We start from the raw sequence: 26,836 nt of genomic DNA on the forward strand, positions 1-26,836 counted from the left end.
TGACATCCTTCAGCATCAACTTGTATAAGGGGTCAGTCGCTGCATACCACTTCACCATGGTGTGTATCATGGTCTCATGCTGCTGTAGGTGGGAGAGTGAGGGGAGCTTGGGATCGATTGGACCTCGGGGGCTGCCGATTGGACCTCGGGGGACCCGCTGGCGCTTCCCCTAGCCATCCGCATCGCGGTCTTTTTCCCAACCGGACGACGGCGGCGAGAAGACGATTGAGGGGTCAGGAACTCTGCCCCGGCGTCAGGGAGTTCGTGGGAAGCGGCAATGCTGTTGTACTCCCTGGAGAAGTTGATCTTCGTCCGCTTCGGGCAACCAGCTTCAACACTCGAACTAAACTTAGCGGAAGTCTGCACCACAAGATAGACCTCCCAATATTTGAATCCTCCGAAATCCAATTCACTGTTGGGGAACTGCTGGTGAGACAGAAGCTTCACATCATCGGCGGACATGCCGCTGGTTGACGTGCGGAGGTTGTTTTGGTAGATGCCGGCAAATCGGCTGAGCTGCCTCCTCAGCCGCTCACACTGTTTCCAGCATTGCTCTCCATCCTGAGGCTTCCCACCTGGTGGTTTGAATTGGAGGTAGCTTTGACTAATGCTCCACCACATTCTGTCGATATGTCGATCCAACATCCGCCGGGACGCCCGCCGCTACGGATGCTCTAAGAGCAAACATAATTGATGAGTCCTCCCAAAAATTATTCCTGCTACATTTCGTAGCCCATCTTTAGCCCTCACAACACCCAAATTAATTCATTTTAATCGTTACTAATATTTATCAAATATTAAAATAATAAAAACATGGCTCTCTCACTCTTGATTGCAGTAATCGTATCGATTCTGGCAAGGTCCCAATTCCGCCGCCGCCAGAACCTTCCACCGGGGCCATACCCGTTTCCAATCATCGGAAACATCCACCAACTCGGCTGTAACCCCCACAAGTCCCTCACCCACCTCTCCAAAACCTACGGCCCTCCAGTGGCGGATCCACGTGGGAACAAAGGGGTACAACTGTACCCCCAAAACAACTTTGCGTAGGTGCTGTAGAGGTATTTATCTCCGCCTCTCACCTTGGAGGCTAGGGTTCGATTCTTATCACCAGCGCCTTCTTCATTTTCCTACATATTTGTATCTTCAAATATTGCATTTTTTATATTTTACTTGTCTTTTTAAATATTCTAAAATGCTTTTGAAATGGGAAATCTATCTAATGCATAGTATATATTTATTTTTTCTGTTTTTAAAATATTCAATTGGATTCAAAACCGACACAACTCACATCATTCATTTTTCTGTTTTTCTCAAAAAATTGGACATTTTTTTTATAATTTTAGTTTTTAAATATTTTAATAGATTTTTATTCTCTTCTAATGCATGTTTCGTTCATTTATTTTTCTATTTTTTCCAAAAAATTGGACAGTTTTTATAATTTTAGTTTTTAAACATTTTAATAGATTTTGATTCTCTTCTAATGCATGTTGTTTCGTTCGTTAGTTTTTTCTTTCGATTTTTTTCTAGTGCACATCTATATCATATTTTTATATTAAAATTACAAGTATAAATATTTAGCAAGAAAATTTAATAAAATAAAAACGATTGGTCAGATTTTGAAACTTCGAATCGTTATAATTATTTATGGTACCCCAAATGAAAAATCCTGGATTCGCCACTGCAGCCATCTGATGTCTCTCAAGCTCGGAAGCATCCACACCGTCGTCGTATCATCCCCGGATTCCGAGAAACTGGTGCTGCAAGAACACGACCAAGCCTTCTCCGGCCGAACCATCCCCGCCGCTGCCGAAGCCCACGGCTTCGACAAGATTTCAATCGGCCTCATGCCGGTCGGAGAGAGGTGGAGAAAAACTAAGGAAACTATGCAAAGAGCAGATGTTCACGGCGCGGCGACTCGACGGCGGCAAGGGAGTCCGGCGCGAGAAGGTCGGGAGGCTGGTGGACTACTTGCGCGAGTGCAGAGCGAGGGGTCGAGCGGTGGACTTGGGGCAGGCGGTGTTTGTGACGTCGTTTAATCTTCTGAGCGCCACGTTTTTCTCGGTGGATTTGATCGAGTTTGAATCCGACGCGACGCAGCAGCTGAAGGAGACGGTCGAGGGCGTGACCAAGAATTTGGGGACTCCGAATGTGGCTGACTTTTTTCCGATTCTGAAGCGGTTGGATCCGTAGAGGATCAAGAAGCGGTCGGAGTTTTACTTTGGGAGATTGCTGGGTGTGTTGGGAGGGATAATTGATGAGAGGTTTGAATCAAGATATATGGAGAGGAAGAATGATTTGTTGGCTGCGCTTTTCGATCTCATGGAGGGATCTGATGAGTATGACTTTAACTTCAAGGACATTCAACATCTGTTTTTGGTGACACCTCTCTCTCTCTCTAACATTTGTTTCAATATTATATATTCTAAAAACTTACATGGTTGCACAATTTGTATAGGACTTATTTCTGGGAGGATCGGACACGACTCAAAGCACAGTGGAATGGGCAATGACAGAACTGCTAGCTAATCCGGAGAAGATGAGTAATGCAAAGAATGAGTTGAAAAGTGTGATTGGAGAGAAGAAGCAAGTTGAAGAATCACACATATCAAGACTCCCATACTTGCAGGCACTGATCAAACAGACCTTACGGCTCCACCCTCCCGCTCCGTTTCTAGTTCCTCGACAGGTGGATCGCGAGGTCAAGATTGGGGATTACATAATTCCCCAACACTCCCAAATATTCGTCAACGCTTGGGCTATAGGCATATATTCAAGCATCTGCTTTGTTTGAACCTGAAAGATTCTTAAATAACAATATGGAGTTCAAGGGCCAAGATTTCGAGTTTATTCCATTTGGGTCGGGGGAGAAGAATGTGCCCAGGTTTGCCTTTGGCTGATAGAATGTTGTCTCTGCTGTTGGGCTCTATACTTCACAATTTTGAATGGGAAATGGAAGGAGGAGAGACATCTGACACCACAGAGGAGTTCGGATTGACGTTGCACAAGGCAGTTCCTCTCAAGGCCATTCCACTTTGTTGTCTCTGAAATCTGGACCTCTTCTTTTACTTTAAAATTTTGGATGAGATCTGGTGTGTCGTATCTTCATCCCTACTTCAATAAAAATAGATTTGGATGAGATCTTGGTGTGTTGTATCTCCATCCCTACTTTAATAAAAATTTGGTTTGGTTTGTTTATAATTCAACGAACATTCACTTAAGTTTGTTAGATTTAAGGAGGTTGGATGATGCATCTTCATGTCCAAAAAGAAGGGATGTATAGATCCACATGCAGTGTGCCAATATGTGATAGGATTTGGTTGCAATTGCAATAGATCGATCCAGTGCATGAAAATTGGATAATTTATTGAGTTCACTCTTATTTATTTATTTATTAATTTTGTAAAAAAAAAGCGGGCAAAGCCCGAATACAAAGACAAAATTAACGAATATAAATAACACCTAGTCTGTCATGCAGCATCCAGCTATGGAGTCCCGACGGAGGGGCCTCGAGCTCATGAACACCTCTATGATAAGATTAAGCATAATGAGATAAAAAAAATCAACAACAAAGTTCTCTTATCGATGCACATATTGCAGAGCCACAAAATCGAAATCCTGGAGTAACGCATGGACCCTCTTCACTATAGAGCGACAGATAATTGATTGAAGTTTCAAAGTGTAAATAAGACTCTTCAATACATTATTCTCTTTTACTTTACCATTTTTCCACTTTAACTATTTATTATCGTTTTTATAAATCGAGTGCGCAAAAGTAACCGGGACTGCTAAAGTGGGACAAAGGGAGTACTCAATAAGTCCATGGTACTATTGATCAAGCAAAACCTTAAAGGTTGTTCGATCTTTATCGTTCATATCACGAATTATTCAATTCTTCAAACCATTTTCATAAGGAATTCTAGTATTGACAATGCAAAATAGAAATTAGCAAAATTTAAAGTCCATAATCACCATACACTGTGAAATTTGAGAGTCCAAATTCGAACTTGTTGCTGACAGGATTATGTGAATGCTCTTCAATACAATCCAAAAAATCTACTGCTGTCGTTAACTATAGCTACCTTCAAATAATTTTATTCAAATAATATGGTGTAAATCATCGGCAAATAAAAAACAATAGTGGAAGGAATAATGTAATCTACCTAAATAATTTGATTCAATCAAAGGATGCGCCGCCTCCATATGAACCTGGAATAGTTTAGTGTAGTTGGTGGACCACGAAATATTAGGGGATTTAATTGTGTTTATTCATTAGTTTGACACTAGTTGACAATTTAAATATATTATAGTATTAAACTAATCAAGTTTAACATTTTAGGGATAAACATGTTCCGTCGTGTTCATACATATTATCTATACAAACTCGCATATATTTATACATATTTTAGAGTTTATGATCAATGTCGAATTAATTTTAAAGATCGAACTAGAGACCAAATTAGGACCATTAGATCTAGGTTTTTGATGAGATGCGATATGATTTCGGTCTTCATTACAAGCTCATTTTACTTCACTGTAGTAGATTTATTACTTCATTTCAGTACGTAATACCTTGAAAACTACAATATGTTTTACATACTTCCAGTAGGTTTTGAAATGATTCTAACACATGATTCATTTGAATTTATTGAACTGATTTTTTTACTTTATTCACTTAAAAAAATATAATTTATTTCAGTAGGTTTATTACTTCATTCAATAACATTATTACTTCATTAGACACAGTATTTACTTCATTCCAGTAGGACTTTAAATATTTCTACACATACTTCATTCAAATAGTTTTTTAGATCATTCAATGTGCTTATTACACCATTCAATTAGACTAGCACTTCATTTTGTTGTCATAGCTAGAATTTTGGGACTATCACAGTGTCGACGGGATGGTCTTACCGTCCCCGTCTGTGAAACAGCCTGTATGTACTAGAATGAAGTAATAATCCTATTAGAATGAAGTAAAAACATATTGGAATGAAGTAATGTATTCTAGAATGAAGTTAAATCCTCCTAATATTTTATGACTTATTTGCCTCGGGATGAAGTAAAATAGGCTCGTGATGAAGGCGGAAATAATTTATACATTTACGCATCTTATCCATAAAAAACTAGATCTAAAAACCCTAATTTGGTGTAGTTCTGCGATTCAGCAATAAGGAGTGAATTTGCCTATAATGAGACTCATTTTATTATCTTACAGATATTTGCAAAACATATACTATTGTATATTAAAAAATACGAGTATCAGTATTATATTGAATCACATCATATGCAAATCCACTCCTTATTACTGAACCACAGAACCATACCAAATTAGGGCTTTGAGATCCAGTTTATTATGGATGAGATGCACAAATTTATAAATTATTTTCACCTTCATCACGAGCCAATTTTAATTCATCTGAAGACAAATAAGTCATTCCAGTAGGTTTTTACTTCATTCGTGTACCGTTCATTCTCTCTACAATGTCTATCACCACCGCCACGGCGCTGATATGGTATAATAAACACATGGAATGATGTAATAAATTATTTGAATGAAGTATGTGTAGAAACATTTGAAGTCCTACTGGAATGAAGTAAAGACCTTAGCCAATGAAGTAATAACGTTTCTGAATAAAGTAATAAACCCACTTGAATAAATTACATTTTTTAAAGTGAATAAAGTAAAAACTCAAATTCGAATGAACCATATGTTGAATCATTTCAAAACCTACTGGAAACAAGTAAAAACATGTTGTAATTTCAAGGTATTACGTACGAAATGAAGTAATAAACCTAATACAATGAAGTAAAATGGGCTTAATGAAGACCGAAAAAAATTTACACAGCAGCACATCTCATCAAAAAACTAGATCTAATGGCCCTAATTTAGTCTCTAGTTCGGTCTTTAAAATTGGTTCGACATTGATACAAACTCTTAAATAAATCATTCATTTATTCATATAATTTTGGCCATAACTCATAAGATTAGACTTTATGCATTTATGGAAATAATAGTTTTAAAATAATAGCATCAACGAGAGGTATTAAAAGTGTAAGTAAACAAGCATTTTTATGGCATTTTATTGATTGTGTAGCATTAGTATCTGATATGAGTGTCATGGCAATTTACCTAAGTGCACAAAACTGAATGTATTAAAAGGCCATTATTCTAGTAGTGACCTCTCTCTGTCACGTTTGTTTCAATATTTCAAAACTTACATGATCGCACAATTTATTTATATGGAGTATATATTAGGACATATTCTAGGAGGATCAGACATGACTCAAAGCACAGTGGAATGGGCAATGACGGAAGTGTTAGCTAATCCGAAGAAGATGACTAATGCAAAGAATGAGCTGAGTAGTGTGATAGGAGAGAAGAAGCAAACTGAAGAATCAGACATATCAAGACTCACATACTTGCAAGCACTGATCAAAGAGACCTTACGGCTCCACCCTCCTGGTCCGTTTCTGGTTCCTCGATGGGCAGATCGTGAGGATGAGATTGGGGGTTAAATAATACTCCAACACTCCCAGATATTATAAATTACTAAAAAATTAAAAACTAGTACATAATTAAAATCTTAAAAAATTTACACAGCAGCACATCTCATCAAAAAACTAGATCTAATGGCCCTAATTTAGTCTCTAGTTCGGTCTTTAAAATTGGTTCGACATTGATACAAACTCTTAAATAAATCATTCATTTATTCATATAATTTTGGCCATAACTCATAAGATTAGACTTTATGCATTTATGGAAATAATAGTTTTAAAATAATAGCATCAACGAGAGGTATTAAAAGTGTAAGTAAACAAGCATTTTTATGGCATTTTATTGATTGTGTAGCATTAGTATCTGATATGAGTGTCATGGCATATTACCTAAGTGCCACAAACTGAATGTATTAAAAGGCCATTATTCTAGTAGTGACCTCTCTCTGTCACGTTTGTTTCAATATTTCAAAAACTTACATGATCGCACAATTTATTTATATGGAGTATATATTAGGACATATTTCTAGGAGGATCAGACATGACTCAAAGCACAGTGGAATGGGCAATGACGGAAGTGTTAGCTAATCCGAAGAAGATGACTAATGCAAAGAATGAGCTGAGTAGTGTGATAGGAGAGAAGAAGCAAACTGAAGAATCAGACATATCAAGACTCACATACTTGCAAGCACTGATCAAAGAGACCTTACGGCTCCACCCTCCTGGTCCGTTTCTGGTTCCTTGATGGGCAGATCGTGAGGATGTGATTGGGGGTTAAATAATACCCCAACACTCCCAGATATTATAAATTACTAAAAAATTAAAAACTAGTACATAATTAAAATCTTAAAAATTACATAATTAAAATCCTAAAAATTGAGGTTGAGATAATTGTTTCGTGTAGTGTTATTTTTTGTTGAAATGGAGGTATTTATAGATGAATTGTGAATTTTGAGATAAAACTAATGAAAAAATAAATTAAAAGTGTGGAGAAAATGGATATATTTTATAGTGGGAATATTTTTTTATTATTATTAAATCTGATTTTTTTATAAAAAAAATGATAAACCACCGTCAATCAGAGCATGCCACGTCGGCTGTGCTCTTGCTGTCGGCACGGCGGTGCTCTTGCTATCGAGCACGGCTATGCCAACGACAAGAGTGCAGCGGTGAGCACGGCGACGGTTCTTGTGGAACAGCACCATTGCAGATGCTCTTAGTATACTTGACCGAGAAAAAAAATGACAGCAGATCATGCAATTAGAGTCGAGAAATGGTAAATTATAGTAATACTATAATCAAGATTCCGTCGAAGTAATGAAAACCATATGCGTCAGCCGCAGAATAAATTATTGAATTCGATTTCAAATCATTAGTTAATTGCTAACTAAATGGGCAGAGAAGAGTGAGAATTGAGTTGACTGAACTGAATGGATCTCTCAATCGTAATTGCAATAATTGTCTCGTTTTTAGCATGGTCCCATTTCCGTCGCCGCTGGCAGAACCTTCCGCCGGGGCCATACCCATTTCCGATCATCGGAAACATCCTCCAGCTCGGCCGGAACCCCCACAGGTCCCTCGCCGACCTCTCCAAAAACCCACGGCCCTCTGATGTGTCTCTCAAGCTCGGAAACTCACTCACCGTCGTCGCGTCGTCGCCGGAGATCGCGAAACTCTCCTGCAGGAGCACGACCAGGCCTTCTCCGGCCGCACCACATCCCGCGGCGGCGGAGGCGCACGACCACCACAAGCACTCGATGGCGCTGATACCGGCAGGGAGCGGATGTTCTCGACGCGGCAGCTCGACGCCGGGGCGGGGCTCCGGGCGGAGAAGTGCGGAAGCTGCTGGACTACACGCGCGGGTGCAGCGCGAGTGGGAGGGCCGTTGACGTCGGGGAGCGGCGTTCGTGACGGCGTCGAATCTGCTGACGGCGACGCTCTTCTCGGTGGATTTGATCGAGTTTGAATCGGACGCGACGCAGCAGATGAAGGAGGCGATCGAGGGGGTGACCAAGATATTGGGGGCTCCGAATGTGGCTGACTTCTTCCCGTTTGTGAAGCGGTGGGACCCGCAGGGGATCAAGAAGCGGTCGGAGATTTGCTTTGGGAAAGTGCTTGGTGTTTTGGGAGGGATAATTAGGGAGCGATTGGAATCGAGATCTATGGGATTGCAAAGGAAGAATGATTTGCTAGATGCGCTTGTTGATCTCATGGAGGGGACTGAGTACGACTTGAGCTTCAAGGACATTCAACATATACTTCTGGTAAACTCCTTCTCTCTCACAAACTAGTTTACTAATACTAATGTTAATCCAATTATGAACATTTGGTTTCACATGCATAATTGATCAAGTATAAGAGTGATAGATTGAATTCTCGAATCAAAATTTATAGTTGACTAGTAGAATGGCTTTTAGTAGCTCAAACTTGACATAACTGTGCATATCATAGGACTTATACCTTGGAGGGTCAGATTCAACTCAATGCACGGTGGAATGGGCAATGACAGAATTACTATCTAATCCCATGAAGATGAGTAATGCCAAGAGTGAGCTTAGAAGAGTGATAGGAGAAAAGAAGCAAGTGGAAGAATCGGACATATCAAGGCTCCCATACTTGCAAGCACTGATCAAAGAGACCTTACGGCTCCACCCGCCCGGTCCGCTTTTGGTCCCTCGGCGGGCGGATCATGAAGTCGAGATCTTCGGTTACAATATCCCTGAGAACGCTCAAATATTCGTCAACGTTTGGGCTATAGGTAGGGATTCGAGTGTTTGGGCCAATCCTAGTTCGTTTGAGCCGGAGAGATTCTTGGACAGCAGTATAGGGTTCAAGGGCCAAGATTTCGAGCTCATTCCATTCGGGCAGGGGAGAAGAATGTGCCCAGGTTTGGCATTGGCTGATAGAATGTTGCATCTTATGCTGGGGTCGTTGCTTCATAGTTTCGATTGGAAAGTGGAAGGAGTGTTGGACACGACGGAGGAGTTTGGAATGGCGTTGCATAAGGCAGTTCCCCTCAAGGCTATTCCAGTTTGCTGTCAATGAGATGGCCTACTCTTCTTGTACAAGATGGAGTTGTAGCTGGGATGGTGAACCAATTCTTTTCGATTCTATTGAACTCGAGATTATGGCATCTTTGTTTACCATGTAATATGATTCTGTTATTTTAATTATTCTTATAAATTTTTATCGAATAATGCAAACAACAAACTTTACTTTTATTATTCTTATTATTACCAAAAATTGAAGCAAGTTGGTCAGCAGGGCCGCCAGCCTGCTGAACATTCCTCAGGACATCCATTGCCTCAGAGACCTTTGATTTCAAAGCATCAGGCGACTCAAGCAAATGAAGAACCTCGGTCTTGTCCATCTCCAGAAGCATCCCTGTAACCTTCGCAGCATGCTCATGCTCAAGTTGATCAACAAGCGGGTACAAGTTCTCACCCAACATCTGTTAAGACTATAAACATTATACACACTATACAAGATAAGAAACAAATGCAATTTGTACACTATGGGCAAACTGCTTACCGTCCTCTGTTGTTCGGGTGTTGCATTTGCAAGGGAAGAAGCCAAAGCAGAAATTGGTATAGGCTGTGGAATAGCAGCATCGCGAGGAAGTATGCCAGCCATGTCATATGGAACAGGAAGCACTCCACCACCAACACCAGGAATGGGCGCATCTGGCACATTACGACCAGCAGGGTACCTATACATCATCCCCCTTGGCATCATCTAAACATAATAATACATCAAGATCAGCAAAATACTTAATCACACGTGATTAAAAAATTTAGAAAGTTGAGTAGAACCTGCTGTTGCATCATCGGCACAGGTTGCTGATTTTGTTGCCCTGGACCTCCTCGTCTGCCACCTGGTCGGTGGCCCTGCTGACCCTGTTGGACTAGTGGCACAAAGGAATATGGCATGGGAGCACCCCCAGGACGTATTCCAGGAACAAGCTGCTGCTGATAACCAAAGCCAGCCTAAACCATTTTGCAAATCTTAGCATTATCAAATAATGATAACAAACAACAAATGATGTATACCTGATACAGCATGTGGCTTCAAATAATATAAAAGGATAATTACACTGATAAACTACTTATCAAATTGCCTCCTGCCCAATTATAAAATGAAAACAACTTCACAGCTAAAATGACATATAGAACATAATGAACTCAGAGAATGTCACCTGAGGAGGAATGATAGCAGGGCTTTGCCCATAAAATAGCTGCTGCCCCATACCAGGTGCACCAGGAGCATACATAGGCATACGTGGAGCCATAGAAGGTGGCATTGCTACAGGCCTCATTTGGAAATATTGGGCCTAGACATAGGTCACATAACATAGTTTTCAGAACAAATGATGAAGTAATCATATGAGAAAACTTGAAGCATATGCAAACACTAAGAATCAATTGCAGTGTATAGACAAAGCTACAAAACTAGTCTGAGCAAATAATACAAAAATAGTTGATACAGGGTGCCCTGGCTTGGAAATTTGTGAAAAGCATGTGTTTTAACTTCATATGAACTTAAAGATTAAAAAAACAGCTCAGAAGAAGTAGAGGAATAATTATGTCAACAAATCCAAATTATATTCTGATTGGAAGAAATTGTTGTTGGGGTACAAACTCATCCCACATCGGATGAGTGAGAGAAGTTGGAAGGTGTATACAATTCCTGTCCAACCCCAATTAGTTTGAGGCTTTTTGGGAGTGACCCAAAAACAAATCCATGCGGGCTTGACCCAAAGCGGACAATATCAAACTAATGTTGCAGTCGACGATCCTAACAAGTGGTATCAGAGCCCAGGTGGCTATGGGTTGTGTCTGGATGAACCGCGGTTAGGGTCGGGCCATGAAGGACTCGGGTTAGAGTAGGACCCAGGATGACCCACGGGCCAGGGCTAGAACGACCCATGTTTGTGTCGACTGCGTTCCCGATGTGGTCTCGGTTTGAGGGGAGGTTTGTTGGGGTACAAACTCATCCCACATCGGATGAGTGAGAGAAGTTGGAAGGTGTATATAATTCGTGTTCAACCCCAATTAGTTTGAGGCCTTTTGGGAGTGACCCAAAAACAAATCCGTGCGGGCTTGACCCAAAGCGGACAATATCAAACTAATGTTGCAGTCGACGATCCTAACAATTGCGACTTCATAGTCAGATTGTTTAGGATATAGATCTAGCCAATCAGATAATCTAACAGAATATAGTCGAGTGACAATTTTTAGTATTGAAAATGAATAGCAGAAAATGAACAAGCATCAGGTTATCTCTCTAAGACAGCTCATAACATACTACACTTTTCTACAGAAGATCTCCAACACAACACAATGAAGTTTTTTTTTAACTTTTTTTGTAAGACAAAAAAACTTTATTTGATACATCATATATGACACATCTGCATGAGTATCTACAACGGCAATAATATTTTAGTGTAACAGAAATCAAATAAGCACTTAGAGGTCCATCTATAAGGCAGGTGATCACTTTTATATTTAGAAAAAAGAAAAACGTTCTTGAAAAATTAAAAATCCCATACCTGTAAATTGGCTCTCCTCTCTTCCTTGCGCTGTGCCAAGGCAACGTAAAGCGGCTTGCTAATTAAAATTTTCCCATTCATTTCAGCAAGCTAACAATGAAAAACCAATAAACAATTATTTCCAGCACAACATGTTAAGAATTCATCTAGCAAATCATTACAACAGTATTAACTTACAGCTCGGGAAGCTTCTTCCGGTGTTGAAAAGGCAACAAATCCAGATCCTCTGCTTATTCCACTGGGATCACGCATAACCTGCAACCCAAAACATAATCACATCAGTGGAATTCGATAAAATAGATATCACAATGTGAAGAAAAATATGTTATTTCTATACCCCTGTAAATAATGAATGTTTACCTTACAAGAGGTGACGGTACCAAAACCTGAAAATAGTTCTCTCAGTTTGTCATCATCAATGCTATCATCTATGTTTTTAACATATAAATTAACCCCAGGAAATTTTTCAACAGTTTCTCTGGTAGTTTGCTCAAACCGACTTTTAAGTTCCTGCTCTCTCTCCGACTTCTTCTGGGCTTTCCCAACATACCATTCCTTGTCATCAAATTTCTTTCCATTTAGAGCTTCAACAGCCTTGGCAGCATCATCAGCCTGCTCAAAATTGACAAATCCGAAACATCTCGACTTTCCATCTGCATCCGTCATCACTACTGCACTAGTGATTACACCGTATTCACCAAAAGTTGTTTTCAGATCATCATCTGAAGTGGACTCAGCTAGATTTTTCACAAACACGTTGTTGAACTTAGCATTTTCCTGGGTAGTGGTCCTCTCTTGCTTACGGAGGAAATGCCCAACATAGACTTGCTTATCATTTATGAGCATACCATTCAACTTGTCTATAGCACTTTGTGCAGCTTCTTCAGTATCGAATTGCACAAATCCATAACCCTTTGATTGACCATTGGTGTCTGTTGCTATCTTGCACGAAAGGATGTTCCCAAAGCTAGAGAAAGTGTCATGCAGTGCTTTGTTATCAATGGTTTTGTCCAAATTCTGCCAAAGAGTGTTCATTAGCAAGTACATATAAACTATAGGTAAAAAACCAATAAAAAACAGCTTAAACATTAAAATATCAGATACACAGATAAGCCAATGACAACTAAGGAATGAAACAGCAGTGGACTTCTCCATGCTGACATAATTGTTTGATTGGTAGCAATTCAGTGCACCACATAGTCATTATCATGATAACAACAAGATAAGATCTAAGCTCAACTATAAAAGATGCAGTCAACAGAGAATAATCAGGCAGCCATTCATCAGATCCTCTTAAAACAAAGACTACAAACAGAGGCTATATTAATGAAGGAGAAAAACCAATCACAATGCGACTGAACAAGACGGGAGTGTTACCTTGATAAAGATATTGGCCATTCCACTTTTTCTAACACTTGGGTCCCGGTGAGAATACATGACACGGATTGGCTTGCTATTGAGGGGGGTGAAGTTCAATAATTCCAAAGCTCTTGCAGCTGTTACCATGGTTGATAAAATATTATTAGACAATGAAATATCACAGCCTTTTGTCTAATGCCTAGATAGAAAAGAGTATCACAGAAAGCATAGGAAAAAAATTATCCGATCTTTAAAGTAATGAGAGCAAAATGATAGAAAGAAGAAACTCCTTGGTAACAATGCCAGAGTAGCAAACAAAAGAAAGAAACACGCAAAGTAAGGCTTCAATAATAATCATTTAAGAGAATTTACATGTTATATAGGGAGGCCGGATGAGGCAAAAATATGATCCATATGATAGGATTTGTAAACATCCTGCAAGCTATTCGATATGGCAATGAAACAACAACAAGAGAATCAATTGTCATTGTTGAAAGTCATCGCTGTCTTCCAAATTCCAATAAAAGCTAAAACGAGCATACAAGCTTGAGCATTTTATGCAACATTAACTCAGCAATATTTCAAAAGCGACGACTTATATTACAAATAAGAATAGAGTTGCCACACAAGTCTTGGACCTTATCACATTGACACTATTTAACTGGCTGAAAATCCAAATATTCATTAGGAGCTAGGACTATTGCATTTGTATTACGAATACACCATCTACATTCCAATTACCAACCTGTTCTCACAAAATTAACAACACATACTGTCATTCTATTAATGCATTTGAGCTTGAATTTCATTCAATTAATCAAAAGCATCACAACCTTGCTTACTGAAGCAGGTACGGGTGTGTGCATGCAAAGAAAGACTCCAAAATTAAGCAATTGATGATACGAATAAAAAAGAATTCGGAAATTCTAACCATCCTGGGGGTTGCTATAGTTGACATAACCATAGCCAAGACTGCGGTGAGAGCCAGTATCGCGGCAAACCCTAACCGAAACAACCTGCCCAACCGAATTGAACAGATCGTAGAGCTGCGAGTCCGTTACGTTGAAATCCAAGTCCCCGACATAAAGAGATGTCGACTGAAACTGTCCTTCCGGCGCGGTACCACCAGACGCCGCCGCGACTCCATTGGGGTCGGCGCTGCCAAATTCGGATGTTGCACCTGCGCCATTACTTGAATTTCAGGTAGATTATCGATTTTACTTTATACTTCTCGTCGTTATTAATTCTGAGAGAAGTGACAGAGAAACAAGCAAATGCTGGGAGTGAAAAACAGGTAACTTTTTTTTGGGTTTTCGGGTAGGTATAATGTTAAATTGGGGATAATTTGGGATAGAATAGAAAGATTAGAGAGAAAATTTTTGGTGTTTTTTGGGAGGGCAATGATCTGCACCGCACTCGGTTTACACAGTAAACTGTGATGTATAAATACAAATGGAACCCTAGTTCAAGGAAAGCGACGAAATCGCAGCAGTTGAATCTGATGAAGTGTGTGACGTCGTCATATTTTCCACTTGAGAAAATTGCGGTATTTACCTAAAAATAAATTTAATGCTCCTCCGAATAATAGAGTTGAAACTTGAAAGTAAAATTACAGGAAAATACTTTTATTTCCTTTCTCCTACAAAATTATTTCTCTTCATATTTATTTACTTTTAGGGCTCGTCTAGTGTTCATTAATTGACCCGAATTGGGGTCATATAAGTGCAATAAAGCCGGTTTGGTGTTCAATAAATGAAACGGCACTGCCCTCGATACACCCCCAGCCCGCACTGTGCAGTTTGACTTTGGAATGAAATGATACACACCGCTCACTTGATATTGGAATTCTTGGCCGCTACAGTGAAGAAGAAATGGTAGCGAATTTACCAAAGTGACCTTCACGTTTTTTGTTTCTCTCCAAGTCTGCCTTCCGTATTCAATTGGAGTTGTGCATTTTCTTTTACTCTCTCTCTCTAGGTCTGCACTCCACGGTTTGCTCTTCAATAAATGGCGAGGACCGGCTGCGGTAATTGTGGCGTCTGCTCCACCAGATCCGCTCCCGCAGCAGCTTCAAACGTCTCTGCACCACCTGCGTCCTCCGCCTCCATCCGCAGGCCTTCTTCCCTACATGCTTCCTAGTCTACCCCCCAACCCTCCTAACGACGTCGTTCCTCGCCCCAATTTTCAATTTAAAGTCCGCCGGGGAGGAAAGAAGTAGGGCTTCGTGACGTGGCTGGGCGGGGGATACAGTGGAATTGCCACCAATGGTGGTGGTTATACTGCTCCTCCTGTTAAATTTGAGGCTGAGATTAATGCAAATCATGGTGTTAGGAATCGCAATGGTGTCGTACCTAGTATTTCGCAGCCGTTTGTAGCTGTGGAGGAGAAAATGAGTAATGTAGTAGTGAATGTGGATAGAGATAACTCTTATCAGGTGTAGTTGGAGGGGTAAAGGGGTAGTTGGAGGAATTATGTAAGAGTGAAGGGGACATTTTCGTCTGACAGCACGCAATCTTCCATTTCGTCTTTCCAAATATGAAATAGCAAACACCTAAGAGCATCCGCAACGCGGTGCCGTCGCCGTTCCTATGCCGTTCCGGAGGAACGGTTTCGCGGCGGCACGCGTTGCAGCGTGCGTTCCGTCGCCATTCCGTGCCGCCACCGTTCCCATGCCGTGCCGCGTTTCGTTCCTCCGGAACGCGGAACGAAACGTTCCGCCACGCGCCGAGGCGACGTGGCGGACTCCCATTCGACGCGTGAAGCCCACTCGCTGCCCCGCGAGTGGGCTTCGTCCCGATGACGCAATAATTCATTTTTTTAAAAAAAAATTCGAATTTAATAAAAAAAAATAAAAATTTTTTTTATTAACGGTAATGAGACCGTTAATTTTATAGCCGTTTGTTTTTTTTTTTTTTTATTTACTCTATAAATACTCCTATTTCATACTCATTTCAATCACAAACACACATCTATTTCTCTCTATTTCCACCCCAATTTTCATCTCAAATCAACTCTATTTTCCTTCTCCCAAATTTAATCAAACTAATGGATCCTTATGAACAAATGCGTCAAATATTGGAACAATCACTTGAAGAAGATCGACGACGGGAGGCGGAAGAAGCCGCTCCGCCCCAACGTCGCTCCCGTACGTACATCCATCGTAACCGGGAGGAAGCCGCCGCAAGGTTAGTACGCGACTACTTCTGCGATAACCCGGTTTGGGGAGATACGTACTTCCGTCGCCGTTTCCGCATGGGGAAACCGTTATTTCTCCACATCGCGAATACTTTGGCAGCCCGGGAAGAGTTCTTCCAGGAAGGGTTCGACGCGGTCGGACGTCCCAGCCACACGACGCTGCAGAAATGTACTGCAGCAATCCGCCAGCTTGCGACTGGACAAACGGCCGACATGTTCGACGAATACCTCCACATCGGAGATAGCACTGGGCGAATGTGCTTGCTCAAATTCTGCAAAGGCGTCCGGGCAGCCTTCACCGACGAATTTCTCCGGAGGCCAAGCACGGCCGATTGTCAGTTCCTTCTCGACCTTCACGAAACAGTGCACGGATTCCCAGGGATGCTCGGCAGCGTCGATTGCATGCACTGGCAATGGAAGAATTGCCCGGTGGCGTGGAAGGGGTCCTACACGAGCGGCCACAAAGGTACCCACCCAACCGTTATACTCGAGGCTGTTGCCGACTACCGCCTTTGGATCTGGCACGCGTACTTCGGGGTCCCCGGGTCGAACAACGACGTAAACGTGCTCAACCAGTCCGACCTCTTGACCGAAGTTTTGGATGGTAAAGCGCCGGCCATCAACTTCGTCGCCAACAATCGGCTTTATAAAATGGGGTACTATCTCGCCGATGGCATCTACCCGAAGTGGCCTACCTTCGTGAAGACGTGCAGTGGGTCTGCGAACCCAAAGCAGGCTCTTTTTGCGCAGAAGCAGGAGGCTGCTCGCAAGGATGTGGAGAGGGCGTTCGGGGTTCTCCAAGCGCGCTTCAACATCATCAAAGCCCCGGCTCGTACGTGGTTCATGGAGAACATGGTCGACATCATGTATACGTGCATAATCTTGCACAACATGATTGTCCAAGACGAAGGACCCGAGGCGGGAAATTGGTTCGACCCCGAATCCCCCGGAAGCTCAACCGCAAGTAGTCCGCCTCGAAGTGGAGCGCATCCGTCTATACAAGAACGGTTATCTATTCGTGCAAGGACACGCGACTCTAGCGCCCACACCCAACTCCAACATGATCTAATTGAGCACATTTGGGCAAACTTTGGCGGATGAAATTATTAAAATTGTGTACTTTTATTTTTTTATGATTTTAATTGTGTGCTTTTTATTTTTTTAAGTTTAAGTTGTAACTTTGTTTTAATGTTGTGTGTTTTTTAATAAAATGTGTTTGTTTTTTTAATTGAATTGAGTTGAAATTAAAAAAAAATGAAATTGAATGAATAGTAATTTAAGGAACGGTTAAGGAACGGTTAAGGAACGAGGGTTGCAGGTTCCGTTCCTTAGTTAAGGAATGGAGTAAAAAAGTACAGTGGGGCCCTCAAATAGTGGTTTAAGGAACGGTTTAGGAACGGTATAGGAACAGCGTTGTGGATGGCCTAAGGGCACCCGCAACGCTGTACCGTTGCGGTTCCTATGCCGTTCCGGCGGCGTTCCGTGCCGTCGCCATTCCTATGCCGTGCCGCGTTCCGTTCCGGAGGAACGTGGAACGGAACGTTCCGCCACGCGCCGAGGCGACGTGGCGGCCTCCCATTCAACGCGTGAAGCCCACTCGCTGCCCCGCGAGTGGGCTTCGTCCGGTGACGCAATAATTCTTTTTTTTTAATTCGAATTTAATAAAAAAAAAATTTTATTGCAACGGTAATGAGACCGTTTTTTTATATCCGTTTTTTATTTTTTTTTATTTTTATTTTATTTATTTACTCTATAAATACTCCTATTTCATACTCATTTCAATCACAAACACACATCTATTCCTCTCTATTTCCACCCCAATTTTCATCTCAAATCAACTCTATTTTCATTCTCCCAAATTTAATCAAACTAATGGATCCTTATGAACAAATGCGTCAAATATTGGAACAATCACTTGAAGAAGATCGACGACGGGAGGCGGAAGAAGCCGCGCCGCCCCAACGACGCTCCCGTACGTACATCCATCGTAACCGGGAGGAAGCCGCCGCAAGGTTAGTACGCGACTACTTCTGCGATAACCCGGTTTGGGGAGATACGTACTTCCGTCGCCGTTTCCGCATGGGGAAACCGCTATTTCTCCACATCGCGAATACTTTGGCAGCCCGGGAAGAGTTCTTCCAGGAAGGGTTCGACGCGGTCGGCCGTCCCAGCCACACGACGCTGCAGAAATGTACTGCAGCAATCCGCCAGCTTGCGACGGGACAAACGACCGACATGTTCGACGAATACCTCCACATCGGAGACAGCACTGGGCGAATGTGCTTGCTCAAATTCTGCAAAGGCGTTCGGGCAGCCTTCAGCGACGAATTTCTCCGGAGGCCAAGCACGGCCGATTGTCAGTTCCTGCTCGACCTTCACGAAAATGTGCACGGATTCCCCGGGATGCTCGGCAGCGTCGATTGCATGCACCGACAATGGAAGAATTGTCCGGTGGCGTGGAAGGGGTCCTACACGAGCGGCCACAAAGGCACCCACCCAACCGTTATACTCGAGGCCGTTGCCGACTACCGACTTTGGATCTGGCACGCGTACTTCGGGGTCCCCGGGTCGAACAACGACGTAAACGTGCTCCACCAGTCCGACCTCTTGACCGAAGTTTTGGATGGTAAAGCGCCGGCCATCAACTTCGTCGCCAACAATCGGCTTTATAAAATGGGGTACTATCTCGCCGATGGCATCTACCCGAAGTGGCATACCTTCGTGAAGACGTGCAGTGGGTCTGCGAACCAAAAGCAGGCTCTTTTTGCGCAGAAGCAGGAGGCTGCTCGCAAGGATGTGGAGAGGGCGTTCGGGGTTCTCCAAGCGCGCTTCAACATCATCAAAGCTCCGGCTCGTACGTGGTTCATGGAAAACATGGTCGACATCATGTATACGTGCATAATCTTGCACAACATGATTGTCCAAGACGAAGGACCCGAGGCGGGAAATTGGTTCGACGACGAATCCCCCGGAAGCTCAACCGCAAGTAGTCCGCCTCGAAGTGGAGCGCATCCGTCTATACAAGAACGGTTTTATCTATTCGTGCAAGGACACGCGACTCTAGTGCCCGCACCCAACTCCAACAGGATCTAATTGAGCACATTTGGGCAAATTTTGGCGGATGAAATTATTAAAATTGTGTACTTTTAATTTTTAGGATTTTTATTGTGTGCTTTTTATTTTTTTAGGATTTTAATTGTGTGCTTTTTATTTTTTTAAGTTAAGTTGTAATTTTTTTTAATGTTGTGTGTTTTTTAATAAAGTGTGTTTATTTTTTAATAAAGTGTGTTTATTTAAATTGAATTGGGTTGGAAATAAAAAAAATGAAATTGAATGAATAGTAATTTAAGGAACGGTTAAGGAACGGAGGGTTGCAGGTTCCGTTCCTTAGTTAAGGAATGGAGTAAAAAGTACAGTGGGGCCCTCAAATAGTGGTTTAAGGAACGGTATAGGAACAGCGCTGTGGATGGCCTAACAATGGCGCAGGAGTGTGTGGGACTGCCCATATTTTATTTAAGTCAAGAGATGAATCTTGCATTTCCAAATAGGCATAACCGAACGAGCCCTTAAATTTTAACAAAAGCATGCTTTCATACTCATACTCATACTCATACTGATGCTCAGTTAATCACTACTAGAATGAATACGGAATTAATAAATGAGTACCAAAATTCAAAACTATAGTACAACAATATAAAAGTGGGTGTATCCATTGAGTAGTGGAATCATAGGGCGATTAGATTTTGTGAAAGTTGTCTAAGGGTGCTTCCATTGTTATGGTTGAGGTCTTAAGATCCTAAATCTAATTATTTATCATATACACTTCTTCCACTTTCTAATCTCCCATCAATCTCATCTTGAATCTAATTTTTGTGGCTAGATCCAATCTATCTTTTTGCGTTAATTTGGAGATCAGCCATTTTGCATGGGCAAATCACGGACAATCACAATAGACCTAGATAATGTTGTGAAGACAAAATCAAAGTAATGAAGAACTTGAGAATTAGGTCAACCCACTCCTATGAATTAAGTGAGAGAGAAAAAATTCTCTTCTTCCTACACTGTATTGAAACAACTGGCCCATATATATCTAATGAAATACTTATTTTGGACCACTATAGAAAATTATATAAAACTCTCAACCAATCTCAAATTACGAAGAATTGGGTTCCATTTTAATTTATAATATTTATCGTATTTAAGATATTAATATTCAATAATTTAATTCTTTTTTCTGCTATGGGACTCTTGAGTTAAATTAAAGGATATTTTTCCAAAGAGTTTTCTAGTTCAGAATTTTATTTATTTTTCGTGGAATCAAATTCCAACTAACCAGTTGTACTGAATAATAGGAGTAAAATTCTTTTCTAAACACCTCTTGGAGATATAATAATACTACACTTGATGTTAGGCTTGGTATACTGAAAAACATGTTTCGACCAGTTTGCACAAATAGAATTTTGCTGACATCACTTTAGAATGTTTTTTTCAGTTATCCGAATAATATGTGCTAAAAGAAACATGTCATAAATAATGGGAGGAGAATAGTTTTCTCTTTGAACAACTAGATTATTAGTTGAGAAAATAAGAATTTGTCAAAACTATTTGATATTTAAATGAACCTTTGCTATAAGTAAAGGAATCTAATCTATCACAAAGTAAATGTAACTCTTTTCATCACACAAAAGTATGCATTTTTGTCTGAGCATGAATTTTAATGAACAATTAATAAGATAAGAAAGAAATAGAAAAAGAAAAGTAATTAGAGTATTGTAAGTGAAGAATAAGTCTCACCTTAAGAGCATCCACAGTGGTGACCGATCGCAATGGCCAAGCGATCGGTCACCACATAGGCCCTCAAAGGTCACCATTGTGGATGGAGGGCCTATCTTCACTCCCCAACAGCTCCTCCCCAAGGGCAGCTACATCGGCGGGCCGATCTTCTCATTCTTTTTTTATTATATTCATTTTTTATCCATATATATACCCTATTCCCTACCAATTATTCACATTTATCCCACTTCATTTTATCTCACTCTACATTGTACTTCTCTTTAGTCACAATGTTTACAATATATTTATCAATGTTTTAGTTTGTTTTTTTCAATATTTTTTTAAATATAGAATGTTTTCTTTTTAATGATTTGTTTTTTTATTGAGTTGTCTTTATTTCTTGTTATTTTATCATTTTATTTAACACTAACAATTAAAAGTGAAAATATAAAATAGTGATGATATGGAAATGAGATGGACTCTGAGATAGGCTCTGGGACGGACTCTCATTGCAGGGAGATAGGCTCTGGGTGAGCTCCAGAGATAGGCATCCACCGTGGATGCTCTAATAGAGAGAAAATAGTTTCTAAAATTAGAACGTGCATACTCTTGTTGGACATTCTAAAAGGGAAAGAATACATATTCTTTTGGACGAATAGAGTACGTAGTAATTTTTGTCATTATAAAGGAAATTATGTTTTACGTCACGAGACAAACTAGTTTTTACAATTTATGTTTTTACAATTTATTTGTTAATATATACTCATGTATTTAAGAGTTTAGATGTAACTGATAATATTAGGCTTACTTGTTCATTTATAATATTGCAATTATATTTGAATGGTCATCCGATTGTGTACATGTATTCATATAAAATAAAAGAACTATCAATTAAATCACGAACATGTTATGTAACAGTAAATGATATCCATTCCATTGAGCATACAATATTTAATGCCTATTCTGGGCCCAGACCATTTGAATGATTATCCGATTTTTTATTTACGACAATATAATAACGTTGTAGACCACATAAATATTATTTTTATTTAAAATAATTTAGAATACTGTCAATGCCAAGAGTGACATTCCTGCGTTGGTCCTGGCTCTTTGTTTACCATGTTTTAATTTTTATTTTTGCTTCGAAATTTTTGTCACCACACATTATACCAGTTGTAACTTACCTACATCATTCTTTCCGTGAATATAAATCTCACTTCTTTTTCTGCATAAATTTAAAAAATATTAAGAAAAATAAGTGAAATATGAACACTATTTATATATATATTAATTTTAAATGATATATAAATGAAATTAATTAATAGAATATGGGACTACTTTATCATTTATGATAAATATGAAGAGATTTTATTTGCAGACATATTAAAATAAAAATGAGACTCCCTTAGCAAACAGAGGGAGTATATTCTAAATTTTGTCAGCGTAGTAGTACTAATATTTTTGCTCCTGTGTTGCCAAAAGCAATTCCAAATTTAGTAAGTTGTTTTTAAAAGAGTGTTATTTTTAATCTTTATCTTAAAATTTATTTTTATTAATAATATTTTAATTAATTTTTTCTCTTTTATTTATTTATTTATTATGCTTTAACTTTCCACACCCCTATAAAAGTTTTTATTTTTAAGAATCAAATTTTAAATACTTCCTCATCCATTATCTCAAGAAAGATGATCATTTCTTGGGAGACATGAAATTTATACAATTTTATTTGTGTATTAAGTAAAAAATTAAAATAAGAAAAAAAAGAAATTAAAAAAATACCATTTTTAGTAATGAATTATGTTGGATGAAACAAACTAAAAAGAAAATGTTGAAGTTCATCTTGGATAGGAGAGACCCCATGGAATGGAAGACAATATTTTTTAAGAGATGGAGAGATTATAAAATTAATGAGCGACAATATTAGAGGAAATCGAAGCCGTGTTATTGGCAATGTGTGCGCAACCAATTCTATCTCTCTTATCCACACATCAATTTGCATCTCAACTCACAAAAGTAGGCCATACTCCTACGCATTCAATGGAACAGAGAAAATCACACAATACATTCCCATAACATAATCAAATATACTCCTTATTACTATAATCTAATCTAAATTATTGACCATACTCTGGTTAATTTCGACACCATCAAACGACTAAGCTATAAATCCAATTAATAAAAGGATATTCCATAGCTTTTTTATACAATTAACTGTTGATAACACACAATTAAGCTAATCTCTATAAGCTTCTCCTTTACATAAACCCAAATTCAAAGCTACAACTACAAACCCCTAACCAATCCGGCGAAAATTACAGACCCAAAAAAAAAATAATAATAATAATAATAATAATTAAGTATTAAAAAAATGTGATATGATATCACAAACCGTATTCAGACTAATTCAATTTTCCTCCGAGCTCTCCGGGCTCGGATACTCATTCAAATCGGGCTTCTCCACAGCCCGGCCCGATCCGGAGCGCGCGCTTTGCATCGCGTCGACTCTGGCGCCGACTTCGGTGGCTTTTTTCCTAATCGCGGCGGCGGATAAATCGCGCGGCTCGTCGACGACGTCCTTGACGATGAATTCGGGGAAATTGAGGCGCGCGGAGGGGCCGCGGAGGTGGAACAGGGCTGTGTCGTAGGCACGCGCCGCAGCGACGGGGGAGGAGTAGGAGCCGAGCCAGATTCTGGAGCGTTTATTCGGCTCGCGTATCTCCGCCACCCACTTCCCCCACTTTCGCATCCGTATGCCGCGGTAGGGTTTCTCCTGCTGCTGCCGGCGCTGCCGCTTCGAGATTTCCGAGGACGACGTCGTGGGTGAAGGAGCTGTGCAGCACGCTCCGTCCATTGATTTCAATCGATTGACGGATGAAAATTGTGATTTAATTTTTGGGTGAGAGTTTTGGGAAGAATTTATGATTTAGGGTTTGGTATTAATTTTGTGTGGGGGAAGGGAGAGAATCTAAAGTGGAATTCATGCTAGAAAACAACACTTGCTTTTATGCGATGCGTCGCTATTTATACGGAGGTGGAGGGATGGGATTCGGCTTTCTAATTATTTATTCAAGGATTTTTTTTTTTTACTGGAATTCAAGGATTCTTAATCAATCCACAAATTAATAAAGACATATTTCATCTTATCATGTTTCCTCATCCGCACTTTTAAAATCTAAATATACGAATTTAGTGTTTTTACAGATAAACTAATACTAGAAATTAAAAGAATATACTTTTAAGGCGTGGCGCTCTCTCTCACCAACGTGCCACTTCCCAGTGAGCCACCCCACAAGATAGAATGCATGCAAGTATGCAACGCTGGCTCACTGCTGGCTCATTTGGATAGGACGAGTTCAAACCAGCAACGAGTTACACTGCTCTAACATTAAATATGTAAACAATTCATAACTCATACTTCCTCCGTCCCATAATAATTGTCACTCTTATGGTGGACATGAGTTTTAAGAAATATAAAGAAAAATTGGTTGGAAAAGTTAGTGGAATGTGAGACCCACTTTTTTATATTGGTTTTATAATAAAATGTGAGTGAAGTGAGTTGGTGGAATGTAGGACCTACTTACCATTTATGGTAAAAATGAAGTGTGATAATTATTATGGGACGAACCAAAATAGAAAATAGTGACAATTATTGTGGGACGGAGTGAGTAATTGATAACACATAATATTAATAAGAAACTAATACTCCCTCCGTCCCCAAAGAATATGCACTTTGGGGTCGGCACAGGTTTTAATGTAAAATTGGTGAAGTAAGAGAGAGGTAGAGAGAAAATGTAAATAAAGTATTGTTAGTGGATAATGAGTCCCACCTCATTAGAGAGAAAAGACTTTCCAAAATTAAAAAGTGCATATTCTTATAAGATGGACTAAAAATGAAAGAGTGTATATTCTTGAGGGACGGAGAGAGTACTACTATAAATGAGGAGCATCTCCAATGGCGGACGTCCGATCGGACATCCGCGACGGGCGACCGGGAGGTCCGCCATTGTGGCGTTTCAACTCGGATACGGACGTCCCGTAAGGACGTCGGATGTCCTCGGACGTGGGGGCGACGGGCGGGCGGACGTCCGCCATTGTGGCGTGGGTCGGACGTCCAGGTCGGACGTCCGGTATTTTTTTTAAACTCTATATATACGGCTCGTTGAACTTCAAATCATTCGCACCACTTGTGTTAACAAGTTTCTCTCTCTACATTTCTATTTTCAAGTATATCTAGAATGGCTAGTGACAGTGATAGCGAGGATGAATTGGAGGTTGCTGTGGAAGGTGCGACAGATAGGCTGCTACACCAGAGGGAGCAGCGGCGACAACAGGTGGCGGTACATCGGTCGATCCGTCGTCGAACTACAATACCCCGTGACCACATTGCTGCACATATTCGGTTGTATCAGGACTACTTCGCTCCGCAGTCGCGTTTTGGGGATGCCTTATTCCCGCGACGTTTTAGGATGCATCGTCCGTTGTTTATGCATATCGTGGGTGCTTTAGAGAGAAGATACTTGTATTTTAGGATCAGGGAGGATGCAGTTGACAAACCCGGACTCACGCCCTTACAGAAGTGCACTGTAGCAATCAGACAACTGGCGTACGGAGGCGCGGCCGACATGTTCGACGAGTACCTCCACATTGGCGAGTCGACAGCCGTTGAGTGTCTGCAGAATTTTTGCGCGGGCGTGAGAGCAATATTCGGGGAGCGGTATCTTCGGAGTCCGAGCCCCGAAGACTGCTAGAGGCTGATAGATATGCATGGGTCGGTGCACGGGTTCCCTGGGATGTTGGGCAGCATAGATTGTATGCATTGGGAGTGGAAGAACTGCCCCGCCGCCTGGAAGGGGATGTACACTACCGGCTTCAAAGCCAAGCATCCCACAATGATCCTTGAAGCTGTAGCTGACTACCGGCTGTGGATATGGCATGCTTATTTTGGAGTCATCGGGTCGAACAACGACATCAACGTTCTCCAGTCGTCGCCCATGTTCAACGCTCAGTGCAATGGCGTTGGTCCCGCCATCAGTTTCGTCGCCAACGGCAACCAGCACAATATGGGATACTATTTGGCGGATGGGATATACTCAAACTGGCCCGTCTTTGTGAAGACAATCAAGCATCCGCTCGGACAAAAGAAGTCATACTTTGCGAGCCGTCAGGAAGCAGCGCGCAAGGATGTGGAGCAGGCATTTGGTGTGCTCCAGAGTCGATGGGTGGTAGAAAAGGGTCCTGCACGGCAGTGGTATATTCCTAACATCGGCGATGTCATGTATGCATGTATCATAATGCACAACATGATTGTCGAAAATGAAGCTGCGGAACTGACTCAATGGACCAATGAAGATGATACGGGTGCAGGTCCAAGTCACGGCGTGGCCACCGCGAATGTGAATATGTGGGTACCTCATGGAGAGGTCGAGCGGATGCGTGCATATGCCGACATGCGGCAAACAGATG

At 40.8% G+C, this 26,836-nt stretch overlaps 2 protein-coding genes and 3 pseudogenes across 2 annotated transcripts; 3 read left to right on the top strand and 2 right to left on the bottom strand.

Moving 5' to 3' along the window:
* Window positions 1-813: 813 nt before the first annotated feature.
* Window positions 814-3,191, top strand: LOC121788350 (annotated as a pseudogene).
* A 3,091-nt stretch (window positions 3,192-6,282) lies between these two features.
* Window positions 6,283-7,243, top strand: LOC121788351 (geraniol 8-hydroxylase-like). Its single transcript, XM_042187055.1, has 2 exons — window positions 6,283-6,514; window positions 7,029-7,243. The coding sequence occupies exons 1-2, from the start codon at window positions 6,283-6,285 to the stop codon at window positions 7,241-7,243; spliced, it is 447 nt and encodes a 148-aa protein (XP_042042989.1).
* A 580-nt stretch (window positions 7,244-7,823) lies between these two features.
* Window positions 7,824-9,634, top strand: LOC121788354 (annotated as a pseudogene).
* LOC121788353 lies at window positions 9,589-14,879 on the bottom strand (annotated as a pseudogene).
* An 8,666-nt stretch (window positions 14,880-23,545) lies between these two features.
* LOC121788347 (ethylene-responsive transcription factor ERF008-like) lies at window positions 23,546-24,277 on the bottom strand. Its single transcript, XM_042187053.1, has one exon. The coding sequence runs from the start codon at window positions 24,222-24,224 to the stop codon at window positions 23,778-23,780; it is 447 nt and encodes a 148-aa protein (XP_042042987.1). The 5' UTR covers window positions 24,225-24,277; the 3' UTR covers window positions 23,546-23,777.
* Window positions 24,278-26,836: the final 2,559 nt, after the last annotated feature.

The sequence above is a fragment of the Salvia splendens genome, unplaced genomic scaffold (assembly GCF_004379255.2).
Source record: "Salvia splendens isolate huo1 unplaced genomic scaffold, SspV2 ctg1019, whole genome shotgun sequence".
Taxonomy (NCBI): domain Eukaryota; kingdom Viridiplantae; phylum Streptophyta; class Magnoliopsida; order Lamiales; family Lamiaceae; genus Salvia; species Salvia splendens.

Excerpts from the sequence above, each read along its gene's own strand:
- LOC121788347 (XM_042187053.1), bottom strand. The coding sequence starts at position 24,224 with ATGGACGGAGCGTGCTGCACAGCTCCTTCACCCACGACGTCGTCCTCG.
- LOC121788351 (XM_042187055.1), top strand. The coding sequence starts at position 6,283 with ATGACTCAAAGCACAGTGGAATGGGCAATGACGGAAGTGTTAGCTAAT. Across the intron at positions 6,515-7,028 it reads TCGTGAGGATGAGATTGGGG|GAGGATCAGACATGACTCAA; the intron begins GTTAAATAATAC and ends ACATATTTCTAG.